General features: G+C 42.5%; 1 protein-coding gene across 1 annotated transcript in view; it reads left to right on the top strand.

The window, feature by feature from the left end:
• Positions 1 to 10,545, top strand: part of LOC111960695 (CMP-N-acetylneuraminate-beta-galactosamide-alpha-2,3-sialyltransferase 4) — a 75,418-nt gene extending 64,873 nt beyond the window's left edge. The window contains exons 8-12 of the mRNA XM_023982860.2: positions 32 to 127; positions 2,270 to 2,459; positions 2,886 to 3,023; positions 9,794 to 9,946; positions 10,072 to 10,545. Coding sequence (XP_023838628.1) covers positions 32 to 127; positions 2,270 to 2,459; positions 2,886 to 3,023; positions 9,794 to 9,946; positions 10,072 to 10,161 — 667 coding nt within the window. The 3' untranslated portion in view covers positions 10,162 to 10,545. The remainder of the gene's footprint in view (positions 1 to 31; positions 128 to 2,269; positions 2,460 to 2,885; positions 3,024 to 9,793; positions 9,947 to 10,071) is intronic.
• Positions 10,546 to 16,985: the final 6,440 nt, after the last annotated feature.

Genomic DNA, 16,985 nt, shown 5'->3' with positions numbered 1-16,985 from the left:
GAACTTAATTTATTTTGTTGTATTTCCTCAGTCTAGACTGCAGAACATGTGCAGTCATAGGAAATGGGTTTGCCATTAAAAACAGCTCCTTGGGGGCCGTCATCAACGAGTATGATGTGGTGATCCGGTAAGTATTAAGCCTAATGGTTCCATCCTGTTTTCTACCACAAAAATCTTCATTAAGTCCATCCTCCCTCCTCTTCTGTTGAACTATTCCTACGACTCCCCATTTCTGTTTTATCCAATGATGTTCCTGCACAATTAATGGTTTTCCTAATCAATATCAGTACATAGAGTGCATTATATTGCAGACAGTACAGTCAAGAGCCATATCATTTGCAGACCTGCCAACATGCACGCATTTTGCGTACCAGCTACACAATTCTCTGTCCATGTACGCAGGTACGAGATCCGCGTTAAAAGTACGCAGAAATGAATATAGCCAGATTTTTTAAAATTGTATTTTTTTAAATGTATTAAAAAATTAATCCACAGAGTAAATGTAACATCCCGATTATCGAGCTGCAACACACAAACATGTACAGAGTTTGTGTCAACGGACATGGAGATGAATACATCATTATTCGACGTAGCTACCCGGTGTCTGCACCTCCTGTTTTCCGACTGTCAGCTGTACGTGAACACATGGACAAATCCCTTTTCGACTCCGTGTGTTGTGGAAAGGTTAACACTAATTGTTTCAAGCTAACGTTAGCGAACATAAGATGGACATTCAAAGTGCCAGCAGTTCATTTGCTAGTGAAAGAAATTAAATGGAAATACGAAAAATAACTGGTCGCATTTGTGCGAGTGTGATATACATTTAAATCTGCGTCCCAATAGTTGTATTTTCCATGTAACATTAGGAGGATCACGCAATCTGATAGACTGTAACTGTAATTATGATCCACGTCACAAAAAGTATTACAAAAGTATAATCAAAACCAAATATAAACATCTTGACATTACATGGAGTCGTGAGTTTAGAAGACTACGCGATGAATAATGAATGAGTGTCCGGTATTAGCTATAGAGGCATTGCTTCTAAAATGTCTTTGCACTAGATTTGCGAGTTGAATCTCCAATTTGTCGCGCCCGTCTGGTACTCTAAAAAGTTGGACAGGGTTGGCAGGCCTGCATTTGATATCTAAATATGTCTCAGGGTACAGTCTATAGCTACAATAACATTTAACCAGTCCCCCAATGGCCTTTTCCATAGCAATTCCCGCAATCCAGTAAAAAACTAACAGATTTTCTATGATGCGTTGTCCTCTAAAGAGGGGTAGTCTAATTCGTTTTGCCCTTGGAAGCATAATGCTGTACTATAATGGCCAGCTCAGACTGGTGACCTTGCTTTAATGCCTTTCTCTATGCAATCAGTAAACTGTTGGGTTAACTCAGGCTCTTAAAAGGGGGATTTGGTCTACCATGCAGAAAAACACCCCAGTGCCCTCTTCAAATCAGATTTATAGCCTTGGAAGGAACACATGCATTTTTAGTTTTTTTTATAAGCCTCTTACCAACAGCCCAGGCAATTTTGCCTGGTCATGTCCAGGCACAGTGCACTCTGGTCTGTTCTGCTTTGTTCTGTTGTGCTCAGCTCTTACTTCTCCCATTCTCTGAATCTAATCTCACAGGCTGAGGAAATAGAGTTCATTGACATTTGGTGCTCTGTTCTCCTACCAAGCCTGATGTTTCCCACGCTTGCATTAGGCTGGAAAAATCTTAAAACGCCAGACACAATTAGAGCAATCCTGTATTAAAGTGTACAATCCTAAACACTAGAAACTAGACAGGGGTTTTGATACATGGTGGTGAAATAGTGGAGTGCATTCTGTTACATAAGAGGGAGGGTAGAACAGCTTCCAACTTATCACGCGAACACTCAGAATATGAAGGTTACTTGAACTGTAGTCAATTTCACCAGTGATGGTGTGACTGACATTCCTGGCACGCAAGGATACTGGAACTGTGACTGGTGGCAACCGTAGAATTAACTCCTCCATGTTATTTCTGTCCAGTGTAGCATTGTTACTTGTTTGCTTTTTTATTCAAATGTAATGAACACAATCCAACAAACTTACATTGGTGCAGGGTACAAGTATCGTCATGGGAAGATAAGATAAATAGGAAGTCTCACTAAGAAAACCTGTTGTGGTTGGAGTGTTGCTATTTACACTACAGAAATTGTGTGCTGGTGTTTTTACTCTGTTTTATTTTTTATAGAAGTGAATGGCTAAGGTTTCTCTTTCTCTGTGTCCCTGTGCAGGCTGAATGATGCCCCTGTCAGAGGTTATGAGGATGACGTGGGGAACAAGACCACTATGCGTCTCTTCTACCCTGAGTCGGCCTCCTACAACCCCAGCATGCACAACGACCCCGACACCCTCATGGTCCTAGTGCCTTTCAAACAGCAGGACCTCCGCTGGCTCAAAGAGATCCTGTACGACGAGAAGAGGGTACTGGATGTGTGCGCACACACACCTCCATTTTAGCTGCTTCCCTGGTACTTGCAATCCATCCACGCTGTGACAAAATGTACATTATCAATGGCAGCCTTGCCAAACCTACTTGAAAATCCAACTGTAGTCTCAGCAGCCCAAACACCTCCACTCTCTGGTTTAGCTCAGGCTGCTACGGTCGCTATTAGCACGATTAGGAACAGGGTCATTACTCCTTCATTTACACATCGATTAGGTTGCCCTGAGAAACTGAGGAGAATGAGACTTAAACAGGGCCTCAATTGTGTAGACACGGGCTCTGTGTGTGTGCACTCACTAATCAACACACATTTTCCTCTGTGTGTGTGTGTGTGTGTGTGTGTGTGTGTGTGTGTGTGTGTGTGTGTGTGTGGTGTGTGTGGTGTGTGTGTGTGTGTGTGTCAGGTGAGGAAAGGTTTCTGGAAGCCCCCTCCACAGATCTGGCTGGGCAGGACCAGTCGCATCCGGGTGCTGGACCCTCACTTCCTGCACGGGACGGCCAGCAGTCTGCTACAAATCCCACTTCAACCAAAGAGCAAACAGGTAAGGCATCATCTCTGTTGGGAAACAGGTAATGGGCAGAAAATAAATCCATGTGAAGTGGCCAGTGTTCTGTGCTGTCTGTATACATTTCTACCAGCTGCAGTTTGGAAAGGAGGTCAGTCCCAAACGCTCTACTGATTACCCAGAAATGGATGAGCAAGAAAAAAACGATACTGCAGGGAATTCCACAAAATAACAGTAGAACATATGCAGAATGGAACAACAGAACTAATGGAATGAAGAAAAATGATTGCGGAATAGAATATTGTGATGGATGACATTTGAATACTAAGCCATTGAGCTGTTTTCTGTTCACAAATTGGGAATACAATTTTCTGTTTGGCTGAGGAATTCTGGGTTTTGAAATACATGATACATTGATTTGAACTATAACTAATGTGGAATTATGTTTTCATTGGCCAAGAGGTCCATCTGCCAAGAGGGCTTGTTCAGTGCATGGTGGAGATGGCTTTGAGATGGAACAAAGCCAGGTTAAGTTTGGTTTAATTTGTTCCCCCAGTGAGCCCCTGTGTCAGAGACTGAGGCTGTGCACTCTTTGGACTGCTGAAACGCAAACACAACTGGCTGGTGTCTGTGCCGAGGAAACAGTGGGAAAGAAGGGGTCCTGCAGGCGATCAGCGGGGCAGCCCGAGCATAGCACTCCTCCTCCATCTGCATGGCCCTATAGGCCAGATGAGCTCAACCTTGGCTGGCTGTCTCCTGGCTGGCTGGGTGTCTGGCTGGCTGGAGGGCGTAGGCTGTTTACTCTGAGCGAGAACAGGAACAGGAACCATGCCGAGCACTCGATCCTGGCCCCTTTCCCCTCATTCTTCTCTCCCCTGTCGCTTTCCTGGGTCACAGGGGTCCGACCGCAGCCCCACATCCCCAATGCCAAACTCTCACCCCTCCCCGTGGCTGCCATGTTGGCAGTCATCCAAATGCCCTGTGAGAAGGCGGCAGCAGCAAGCAGTCCCCCTGGTTACAATACAGAGGCTGACTGAGCTAAGGAGAGCTAGAGGGCTAACTAATGCCCCTGTCAGTCAGACAGCCGCCGCTGCCACCCCCACCCCCTTCCAAAACAAAGGTCTGACTCCCACCAATCTGGTCTGGTTGGCGAACAGCAGTGACAATATTCACCTCACCAAGGCTCCATGGGCCAATGTCCAAACTATGCGAGGCACTACAGAAGTTGGAGCGCTCGGTGACCGACCACATGAGACTAATGCACACAGAATGTCAGATTTAGCCCAGCCAGGCTCAGGAAGAAAAGGCACTTACGCTAAGTGCATTAGGAACCAAGTTTGGAGGAATGTCCCGTACAGTGTGATGAAGAGAGGAGAAGCACAGGTTTGAGAACTTGGCTGTTCCGGTCCAGTTTCTCTCTCCTTAGGGCACAAGTAATGGCTCTCCAGGTCAGACAGCATGCTTGTAAAGCCCTGCAGGACTCTCACTCACTCACTCACTCACTCACTCACTCACTCACTCACTCACTCACTCACTCACTCACTCACTCACTCACTCACTCACAGACAGACATTTACCTTGGAAAGGCTCCTGCACTCAGTATTGGTCTGCCATTTTTAAGGTTTTATGTATTGTTGTTTTATTTTATATTTTATTTGGCTGATTTATACTGCAGACTAGAGGTCGACCGATTATGATTTTTCAACGCCATACTGATACCGATTATTGGAGGACCAAAAAAAGCCGATACCGATTAATCGGCCGATTTAAAAAAATAAATAAAATAAAATAAAAAAGGACAAAAAAAAATAAAAAGTATTTTATTTGTAATAATGACAATTACAACAATACTGAATGAACACTTATTTTAACTTAATATAATACATCAATAAAATCAATTTAGCCTCAAATAAAAAAAATACATGTTCAATTTGGTTTAAATAATGCAATAACAACGTTTTGAAGAAGAAAGTAAAAGTGCAATATGTGTCATGTAAAAAAGCTAACGTTTAAGTTCCTTGCTCAGAACATGAGAACATATGAAAGCTGGTGGTTCCTTTTAACATTAGTCTTCAATATTCCCAGGTAAGAAGTTTTAGGTTGTAGTTATTATAGGAATTATAGAACAATTTCTCTCTATACGATTTGTATTTCATATACCTTTGACTATTGGATGTTCTTATAGGCACTTTAGTATTGCCAGTGTAACAGTATAGCTTCCGTCCCTCTCCTCGCCACTACCTGGGCTCGAAACAGCAACACATCGACAACAGCCACCCTGTTGAAGCAGCGGCCCATCGCTCCACAAAAGCCGCTGCCCTTGCAGAGCAAGGGGAACAACCACTCCAAGTCTCAGAGCGAGTGACGTTTGAAACGCTATTAGCGCGCACCCCGCTAACTAGCTAGCCATTTCACATCGGTTACACCAGCCTAATCTCGGGAGTTGATAGGCTTGAAGTCATAAACAGCTCAATGCTTGAAGCACAGCGATGAGCTGCTGGCAAAACGCACGAAAGTGCTGTTTGAATGAATGCTTACGAGCCTGCTGGTGCCTACCATCGCTCAGTCAGACTGCTCTATCAAATCATAGACTTAATTATAACATAATAACACACAGAAATACGAGCCGTAGGTCATTAATATGGTCGAATCCGGAAACTATCATCTCGAAAACAAGACGTTTATTCTTTCAGTGAAATACGAAACCGTTCCGTATTTTATCTAACGGGTGGCATCCATAAGTCTAAATATTCCTGTTACATTGCACAACCTTCAATGTTATGTCATAATTACGTAAAATTCTGGCAAATTAGGCGGCCCAAACTGTTGCATATACACTGACTCTGCGTCCAATGAACGCAAGAGAAGTGACACAATTTCACCTGGTTAATATTGCCTGCTAACCTGGATTTCTTTTAGCAAAATATGCAGGTTTAAAAATATATACTTCTGTGTATTGATTTTAAGAAAGGCATTGATGTTTATGGTTAGGTACAGTCGTGCAACGATTGTGCTTTTTTCGCAAATGCGGTTTTGTTAAATCATCCCCCATTTGGCGAAGTTGGCTGTCTTTGTTAGAAAGAAATAGTCTTCACAGAGTTCGCAACGAGCCAGGTTAGCAGGCAATATTAACTAAATATGCAGGTTTAAAAATATATACTTGTGTATTGATTTTATGAAAGGCATTGATGATATTTATGATTTAGGTACACATTGGAGCAAGACAGTCCTTTTTCACGAATACGCACCGCATCGATTATATGCAACGCAGGACACGCTAGATAAACTAGTAATATCATCAACCATGTGTAGTTAACTAGTGATTATGATTGATTGATTGTTTTTTATAAGATAAGTTTAATGCTAGCTAGCAATTTACCTTGGCTTCTTACTGTATTCACGTAACAGGCAGTCTTCCTTCGTTGGGAGTGCAATGTAATCAGGTGTTTAGAGCGTTTGGACTAGTTAACTGTAAGGTTGCACGATCGTTGAATCCCGCAAGCCGACATGCGTGGTAAACAATGTGTCGTCTCTGCCCTGAACAGGGCAGTTAACCACCGTTGCCTAGGTCTCATTTGAAAATAAGAATTTGTTTCTTAACTGACTTTGCACTAGGTTAAATTAAAGGATAAATAAAGGTGTTGGGGGAGAGAAAAAGAAAAATGCGGACCAACTCTGGTGTACCAAAAATAGCGATTTCGGAACTTGTTTATGAAAACTTGAAAATCGGCCCTAATGAATCCGGGGCACGTATTCCGGATTAAATCGATCGACCTCTACTGAGGTTAACAACTTAGGGGCCAAAAAACTGATATTCACCAAGTCAAATGAATTTATTTGTTTTGACGTTTCACGAATGCTCTGTATCTAAACCAAATAGATACTTTTTAAGATTGTTCTAACATCAGTGGTGTTCTATAAGCTTCAATATGAGTCCTAAACCTACAAGATTAGTGCATTCCTGTAGCATATTGTGGGCTAATATAGTTCAAAACTTTGCCTGAGTAAGTTATCAATGGTTTGCGCTAATGGAAGTTGAGCAAAGGCATGTTATCTCTTGGAAACAAATCAATTGCTATTGTCAAATGCGCCGAAACAACAGGTAAACCTTATAGTGAAATGCTACTTTACAAGCCCTTAACAAACCAATGCAGTTTGAAGAAAAACATTCCCCAAAAAATTATACATAAAATAAGCAGCAGTAAAATAACCAATAGCGAGCATATATTACAGGGTACCGGTACAGAGTCAATATCGGCGGGCACCGGTTAGTCGAGGTAATTGAGGTAATATGTTACATGTAGGTAGAGTTATTAAAGTGACTTATGCCATAGCATAATAACAGAGAGTAGCAGCAGCGTTAAAAGAGGGGGGCGGGGCAATTCAAAATATTCATTTGATTAGATGTCAGGGAATCTTTATAGCTTGGGGGTAGAGCTTGCTTAGAAGCCCTCTTTGAGCGTAGACTTGCGCTCCTACCGCTTGCCTGGCGTCGCAAAAAGAACAAGTCTGTGACTGGGGTGGCTAGAGTCTTTGACAATTTTTAGGGCCTTCCTCTGACACCGCCTGGTATAGAGGTCCTGGATGGCAGGAAGCTTGGCCCCAGTGATGTACTGGGCCGTACGCACTACCATTTGTAGTGCCTTGCGGTCGGAGGCCGAGCAGTTGCCATACCAAGCAGTGACGCAACCAGTCAGGATGCTCTCGATGGTGCAGCTGTAGAACCGTTTGAGGATCTGAGGAACCATGCCAAATCTTTTCTGTCTCCTAAGGGGGAATAGGTTTTGTCGTGCCCTCTTCATGACTGTCTTGGTGTGCTTGGACCATGATAGTTTGCTGGTGATGTGGACGCCAAAGGAACAAAGCTCTCAACCTGCTCCACTGCAGCCCCGTCGATGAGAATGGGGGTGTGCTCGGTCCTCCTTTTCCTGTATTCCACAATCATCTCCTTTGTCTGGTTCACGTTGAGGGAGAGGTTGTTGTCTTTGCACCACACAGTCAGGTCTCTGACCTCATTCGCTTAGTGATTAGCTTTGAGGGCACTTTGGTGTTGAACGCTGAGATGTAGTCAATGAATAGCATTCTCACATAGGTGTTGCTTTTGTTGAGGTGTGAAAGGGAAGTGTGGAGTGCAATAAAGATAGCACCATCTGTGGATCCGTTGGTGCAGTATGCAAATTGGAGTGGGTCTAGGGTTTCTGGGATAATGGTGTTGATGTGAGCCATTAGCAGCCTTTCAAAGCACTTCATGGCTCCAGATGTGCTACAGGTCGGTAGTCATGAGGTAACAACAGGGCCTGGCCTATGTGTTTTTCTTTTTAAATAGAAACTGTTTGTTAGGTCTTAAGCCTGTGTTAAAAGATGTTTATAATGATTAAATGACAAAAAGCAGTTGGGATTGTGTAGAATTGTGTTTTGGAAATAAAGGTAGACATGGTTTTAGAAAGGAAGTGGTAATTATTTAATTCAGTACAGACATTTGTAGGTGGATTAACCCCATACCCGTTATAAATTGTGCCAAGAGAGAACTTTTCCCCCCCAAAACTGTAATGTTTACATGAATTATGATTATTTCCAGGGATACACAACATCCTGAAATATATGTAGATATCTTTGTTAGAAAGAATACTATATTTCCCTTGATGGGAGTGATGCTGAAAGTAAAAAAAGGCTCAATTTACCCTACTCTTTGGAAAAGGGGATTTTATTCCCCCTCACAGCTCTCATGTGGAAACAATTTCCCTCTGCTGCCTCTGAACATTGGTAATCATTATTTACACACAGCAGTTTTATTTAACCTTTATTTAACTCAGCAAGTCAGTTAAGAACAAATTCTTATTTACAATGACAGCATCCCAGAAGGCAAAAGGCCTCCTGTTGGGACGGGGGCTGGGATTAAAAATACAAAATAAAATAAAAATATAGGACAAAACACACATCACGAACAGAGAGACACCACAACACTAGATAAAGAGAGACCTAAGACAACAACATAGCATGGCAGCAACACATGAAAACACAGCATGGTAGCAACACAACATGGCAGAAGAACAACATGGTAGCAGCACGAACATGGTACAAACATTATTGGACACAGACAACAGCACAAAGGGCAAGAGGGTAGAGACAACAATACAGCATGCGAAGCAGCCACAACTGTCAGTAAGAATGTCCATGATTGAGTCTTTGCATGAAGAGATGGAGATAAAACGGTCCCGTTTGAGTGTTTTTTGCAGCTCGTTCCAGTCGCTAGCTGCAGCGAACTGAAAAGAGGAGCTACCCAGGGATGCGTGTCCATGAACGGAATCAAACCAGGGACACCCCTCGCATTGTACTGGAGACAAAAAGTCAAAAATCCTAGTATCTCGCTTTGTCTAAGTACACATTAAGAAAAGGGTACACTGCTCTGTAATTTACTTGTCATGCCAACTAATGTACTAGAAGTGCAGGACTATGGGATTTTTTACTGGTCTTGGATGCCCCCTAGTGTGTCAACCATAATACTACATGTATATTACTTAAGCAAAAAGGCACGAGGGGGTGTGGTATATGGCTAATATACCATGGCTAAGGACTGTTGTTAGGCACGACAGCATCGCAAAGTTGGCCATATACCACAAACTCCCGAGGTGCCTTATTGCTATTATAAACCAACGTAATTAGAGGAGTAAAATTACATGTTTTGTCATACACATGGTATACGGTCTGATATACCACGGCTGGAAGCCAATCAGCATTCAGGGCTGGAACCACACATTTTATAATATACTGTAGGTCTCATTTGGTTTTGGTTCTCACTCCTACAGAAACTGGTGCACCCCACTACAGGGATCCTAGCTGTGTTCGTGGCACTCAACTACTGTGATGTGGTCCACATAGCTGGGTTTGGATATCCAGCATCCAAAAACCAGAAGCATCCTATACACTACTATGGATATGACACTATGAAATCCATGAAGGTGAGTGTGCATGGGATTTTACTCAACTCCTGTGACAGATCAACACTCAGTGTTATATGCCATGCTAGTAGATTTTTCAGTGCACTGTGATGTTATGTTTAGGCTCTGCTTTTGTTCTGTTCCAGGATTCCTACCATGACCTTGCCCACGAAGCAGAAGCCTTAAAAAAACTAGAGGATTCGGGGGCTATCCTGTACTTACACCCTCACTCCTAACACACACACACACACACACACACATGGGCACGGTCCAGAAACAGCCCCTATCCCTGACCACCTAGGAACTTCATCAATCTGCAAGGAATTTTCACTGCACTGCTAATACCTATAAATGTTTCTTCAGATCTACACATACCTAGATGGTAGAGGCTAGTGGGTGTTTTATGGACTAGGCTACACACAGATGGCAGTTGTGGACTCTGCTGACAATACGGTCCATACAGTCCAAACATTGAAAATAACAAAATAATTTCCGTTTTTTTTTCCTGAGTTCTGATTTTAATTAACTTAAAAATATATATTGTTGTCTTTGAAATGGTACCACTGGATATTTTATTGTATGTAATACATTTTTATTAAAATTAAATCTAAATGAAAATATCACTCTGTTCACTTTACAATTTCTTAGTGAAGACTGTGCCATGGTCAAACATTTTTCCAAATGTTTTCATTTATTGATGTTGTTTTTTTAGTTGGGAATAATTGAGTCTGTTATGAGACATACACTGAGTGTAGGAAACATTATGAACACCTGCTCTTTCCATGACAGACTGACCAGGTGAACCCAAGTTATGATCCCTTATTGATGTCACTTGTTATATATTTTTTATTTAACCTTTATTTATTTAACCATTCTTGATACACACGGGAAGCAAGAATGGTTAAATCCACTTCAGTGTAGATGAAGGGGAGGAGACAGGTTAAAGAAGGATGTTTAAGCCTTGAGACAATTGAGACATGGATTGTGTACATGTGCCATTCAGAAGATGAATCAGCAAGACAAAATATGTACGTGCCTTTGAACAGGGTCTGGTAGTAGGTGCCAGGCGCAAGGGTTTGTGTCAAGAACTGCAATGCTGCTGGGATGTTCATAGTTTCACGTGTGTATCAAGAATGGTCCATCACCCAAAGGACATCCAGCCAACTTGAGACAACAGTGGGAAGCATTGGAGTCCACATAGGCCAGCATCCCTGTGGAACACTTTCGACACCTTGTAGAGTCCATGCCCCGATGAATTAAGGCTGTTCTGAGGGCAAAAGGGGCTGCTACTCACTATAGGATGGTGTTCTCAATGTTTTGCACACTCGGCGTATGTGGCTTAGTTTATTGTTATTTGGTTAATGGGAAAAGCGATAATTTACCTGTCTTACCTAAATGGAAGTATATTTGCAGCTGAGGTGCTGTGTCAGCTTTTGGCCACTAGATAGCGTAAAGGCACTCCATAAAGGTGGCGAAGGATACAGTAGGTAGCTTCTCATTTCACAGCCCCCAAAAAACAGCCACTTCAGAGATAGAAGCTGAAGCTTGGGGCAGTTCCAACAACAGCACTAGCAGCCGGTCGTACCGTGCAGTACATGTACTAAAGCCAATCCTGAACATCTGGAGCACCAGGAGACAGTGAGATTATTCAGAATGACTGAATAATGTTGCTAGCGACAGATCAATCAATCAAATGTATTTATAAAGCCCTTCTTACATAAGCTGATGTCACAAAGTGCTGTACAGAAACCCTGCCTAAAACCCCAAACAGCAAGCAATGCAGGTGTAGAAGCACAGTGGCTAGGAAAAACTCCCTTGGAAGGCCAAAACATAGGAAGAAACCTAGAGAGGAACCAGGCTATGAGGGGGGCCAGTCCTCTATTGGCTGTGCCAGGTAGAGATTATAACAGAACATGGCCAAGATGTTGAAACGTTCATAGATGATCAGCAGGGTCAAATAATAATAATCACAGTGGTTGTAGATGGCGCAACAGGTCAGCACCACAGGCGTAAATGTCAGTTGGCTTTTCATAGCCGATCATTCAGAGTATCTCTACCGCTCCTGCTGTCTCTAGAGAGTTGAAAACAGCAGGTCTGGGACAGGTAGTACATCCGGTGAACAGGTCAGGTTTCCATAGCTGCGGGCAGAACAGTTGAAACTGGACCAGCAGCACGACCAGGTGGACTGGGGACAGCAAGGTGACATCAGGCCAGGTAGTCCTGAGGCATGGTCCTAGTGCTCAGGTCCTCCGAGAGAGAAAGAAAGAAGAAGAGAGAGAATTAAAGAGAACATACTGAATTCACACAGGACACCGGGTAAGACAAGAAAAATACTCCAGATATAACAGACCCTAGCCCCCCGACACACAACTAGTGCAGCATAAATACTGGAGGCTGAGACCGGAGGGGTCGGGAGACACTGTGGCCCTGTCCGACGATACCCCCGGACAGGGCCAAACAGGCAGGATATAACCCCACCCACTTTGCCAAAGCACAGCCCCCACACCACTAAAGGGATATCTCCAACCACCAACTTACCATCCTGAAACAAGGCTGAGTATAGCCCACGAAGACCTCCCCCACGGCCAACCTGGACAGGACGATCACATCAGTGACTCAACCCACTCAAGTGACGCACCCCTCCTAGGGACGGCATGGAAGAGCACCAGTAAACCAGTGACTCAGCCCCTGTAATAGGGGTTTGAGGCAGAGAATCCTAGTGGAGAGAGGGGAACCGGCCAGGCAGAGACCGCAAGGGCGGTTCGTTGCTCCAGTGCCTTTCCGTTCACATTCGCACTCCTGGGCCAGACTACACTCAATCATAGTACCTACTGAAGAGATGAGTCTTCAAAAAGACTTAAAGGTTGAGACCGAGTCTGTGTTTCTCACATGGATAGGCAGACCATTCCATAAAAATGGAGCTCTATAGGATAAAGCCCTGCCTCCAGCTGTTTGCTTAGAAATTCTAGGGACAATAACGAGGCCTGCGTCTTGTGACCGTAGCGTACGTGTAGGTATGTACAGCAGGACCACATCGGAAAGATAGGTAGGAGCAAGCCCATGTAATGCTTTGTAGGTTAGCAGTAAAACCTTGATATCAGCCCTTGCCTTAACAGGAAGCCAGTGTAGAGAGGCTAGCACTGGAGTAATATGATACATTTTTGGGGGGGGTTCTAGTCAAGATTCTAGCAGCCGTGTTTAGCACTAACTGAAGTTTATTTATTGCTTTATCCGGATAGCCGGAAAGTAGAGCATCACAGTAGTCTAACCTAGAAGTGACAAAAGCATGGATACATTTTTCTGCATCATTTTTGGACAGAAAGTTGCTGATTTTTGCAATGTTACATAGATGGAAAAAATCTATCCTTGAAACAGTCTTGATATGTTCGTCAAAAGAGAGATCAGGGTCCAGAGTAACGCTGAGGTCCTTCACAGTTTTATTTGAGACGACTGTACAACCATCAAGATTAATTGTCAGATTCAACAATAGATCTCTTTGTTTCTTGGGACCTAGAACTAGCATCTCTGTTTTGTCTGAGTTTAAAAGTAGAACATTTGCTGCCATCCACTTCCTTATGTCTGAAACACAGGCTTCCAGGGAGGGCAATTTTGGGGCTGTTTAATCGAAATGTACAGCTGTGTGTCGTCCGCGTAGCAGTGAAAGTTAACATTATGTTTCTGAATGACATCACTCTGAGGTAAAATATATAGTGAAAACAATAGTGGTCCTAAAACGGAGCCTTGAAGAACACCGACGTTTACAGTTGATTTGTCAGAGGACAAACCATCCACAGAGACAAACTGACATCTTTCCGACAGATAAAATCTAAACCAGGCCAGAACTTGTCCGTGTAGACCAATTTGGGTTTCCAATCTCTCCAAAAGAATGTGGTGATCGATGGTATCAAAAGCAGCACTAAGGTCTAGGAGTACGAGGACAGATGTCGAACCTCGGTCTGACGACATTAAAAGGTAATTTACCAACTTCGCAAGTGCTGTCTCAGTGCTATGATGGAGTCTAAAACCAGACTGAAGCGTTTCGTATACATTGTTTGTCTTCAGGAAGGCAGTGAGTTGCTGCCCAACAGCTTTTTCTAAAATGTTTGAGAGGAATGAGAGATTTGATATAGGCCGATAGTTTTTTATATTTTCTTGGTCAAGGTTTGTTTTTTTCAAGAGAGGCTTTATTACTGCCACTTTTAGTGAGTTTGGTACACATCCGGTGGATAGAGAGCCGTTTATTATGTTCAACATAGGAGGGCCAGGCACAGTAAGCAGCTCTTTCAGTAGTTTAGTTGGAATAGGGTCCAGTGTGCAGCTTGAAGGTTTAGAGGCCATGATTATTTTCATCAATGTGTCAAGAGATATAGTATTAAAAAACTTGAGTGTCTTCCCTTATCTTAGGTCCTGGCAGAGTTGTGCAGACTCAGGACAACTGAGCTTTGGAGGAATACGCAGATTTAAAGAGGAGTTCGTAATTTGCTTTCTAATGATCATGATCTTTTCCTCAAAGAAGTTCATGAATTTATCACTGCTGAAGTGAAAGCCATCCTCTCTTGAGGAATGCTGCTTTTTTTCAGATGCTAATGATGTTTTTTAACCTCTCTAAATGCACTGCCATCCTTATTAGAGCTGACATGAATGGAGTTCTGCATTTTGCTACATCATCACTGCCAGTGAATGGCCAAGCACAGCCTCACAACTGTAAGAGTCTAACCAATGGAAGTGTCTGAAAGCATCCGAGTGCGCGAAACAGTGCCCCTCTTTCTTACTAAATGTAGTCCATCTGTCTGATACTGTCTTGGCAAAAAGATTATGACATGCCATAGTCTTTTTGGCCAGACAACATCACATACAGTGCCCATAGATAATCTACACCCCCCTTGGATTTCTTCACATTTTATTGTGTTACAAAGTGGGATTCAAATGTATTTAATTGTCATTTTTTGTCAACGATCTTTCCAAAATACTCTAATGTCAAAGTAGAAATAAAATATATTTATTTAAATATTTATGAAAATAAACACTAATATACCTTGATTAGATACGTATTCACCCCCCTGAGTCAATACATGTTAGAAACACATTTGGCAGCGGTTACAGCTGTTAGTCTTCTTGGATAAGTGTCATAAGAGCTTCGCACACCTTTATTGTACAATATATGCCCATTATTCTTTTCAAAATTCGTCAAGCTCTGTCAAGGTGTCAGCGATCATGGATAGACAGCAATTTAAAAATCTTGACCATAGATTTTCAAGCAGATTTAAGTCATAGCTGTAACTTGGCCACTCAGGAACTTTCACTGTCTTCTTGATAAGCAACTCCAGTGTCAATTTTGGCTTTGTGTTGTAGGTTACTGTCATGCTGAAAGGTGAATTCATCTCCCAGAAAGAGACTGCACAAACCAGTGTCTGGTGTAAAGCAGACTGAAGCAGGTTTTCCTCTAGGAATTTGTCTGTGCTTACCTCCATCCCGTTTCTTTTCATCCTGAAAGACTCCCCACCCAGTCTTTGCCGATGCCAAGTATACCCATACTATGATGCAGCCACCACCATGCTTGAAAATGAGGCAGTTACTCAGTGATGTGTTGTGTTGGATTTGCCCCAAACATAAGGCTTTTTAAAAAAGTATTACTTTAGTGCCTTGTTGCATACATACAGTCATGTGAAAAAGTAAGTACACCCCCTGGAATGTCGTCTTTTTAATTATTTATTTTTTTAAACATATTTGGGCACATGGATATTTGATCTAAATTCCAACCACATTCATTGATCAAGGTAACCCGATTTAACAAATAACACAAACAATGTTTTACTTTCAAAATGTTATGTAATTAAAAAAAACTAAAATGAAATTTCTTTCTGCGGGATAAAGTTAGTATACCACTACCTTAACCATCACAAAAAATGGTTAAAATTAGAATCAGGTGCACCAAAACAGTCGCAAATTATTAGAGAGTAATTTGGGAGGGTCCAGCCTTCCATAAATATTAGAAACTCGGTCTAGTTTGGTCGTAACCATATGGGTGTGTGGTAACATCATGCCAAGATCAAAATACCTACCTGAGGCCCTCAGAAGAAAGATTATTGATGCCCATGAGTCTGGGAGGGGTTACATTTCCAAGCGATTTGAAGTACATCATTCCATTGTCTGATGGATCATCTACAAATGGCAACAATTCCAGACCACGGGCAATCTACCTAGGACAGGTCGTCCCACCAAATTCAGCCCAAGAGCTGACCGAAAGTTCTCTAAGAATCCCAGGGTAACATCAAGGGATCTTGTGATAGGAAAATTACATATTTAGCTGATCTATTTGATATTAATGGTTAACAATTAATATTTAACTAATTGTAAGACATTTCCTACTAGTGTCTGTGTTTTCATGGTCTCCACTCTAGTTCCCTGCAGCTAATCTGGGCGTATGGTCACTGGGGATGGCTTAAACTGACAAATGAGTTAAAGACTGCGTTACATAGACAATAATGTGTTTTACTAGAGATAGCTTAGGAGTATAACAATCCTTCATTGTCTCAAATTCATCCTTGCATCTGGGAAACCAAGCCAGGGTGGGGTTAAGACAACAGACCTCGTGCAGATAACGACAGGATGAACCCAGAGTGGCTTATGATGCTCCTTGGTCTGCATGAGGGGGGTTGAACCAACCATGACTGAGCATTGTTAGTGTCAGCTATATATAGTACTCTGCATTTGTGTAAAGGTTAGGTTACTCGGTCCAACACTCAAGGGTGTGGGGTCGACCAGCCTCATTATTGCAATAATTAATCGAAATTAAATAAAGATGATTGTTTGAAGAAATGACCAAGTCTCTCTCAGTACTGAACTTCCACGACAATCTACAGGCCACTCTCTGTAACGGCTTTCGTCCTCTTCGTCTGAGGAGGAGTAGGAAATGTCGGACCAATGTGCAGCGTGGTACGTATCCATAATAACTTTTAATGAGAATGAATACAAAATACAAAAAGAACAAGAGAATCAAAATGAAAACCGAAACAGTCCCGAATGGTGAAAACACTAAAACGGAAAACAACTACCCACA

This window comes from Salvelinus sp. IW2-2015, linkage group LG4p (genome assembly GCF_002910315.2).
Source record: "Salvelinus sp. IW2-2015 linkage group LG4p, ASM291031v2, whole genome shotgun sequence".
Lineage (NCBI taxonomy): Eukaryota > Metazoa > Chordata > Actinopteri > Salmoniformes > Salmonidae > Salvelinus > Salvelinus sp. IW2-2015.
This window is presented reverse-complemented; position numbering and strand designations above follow the sequence as displayed.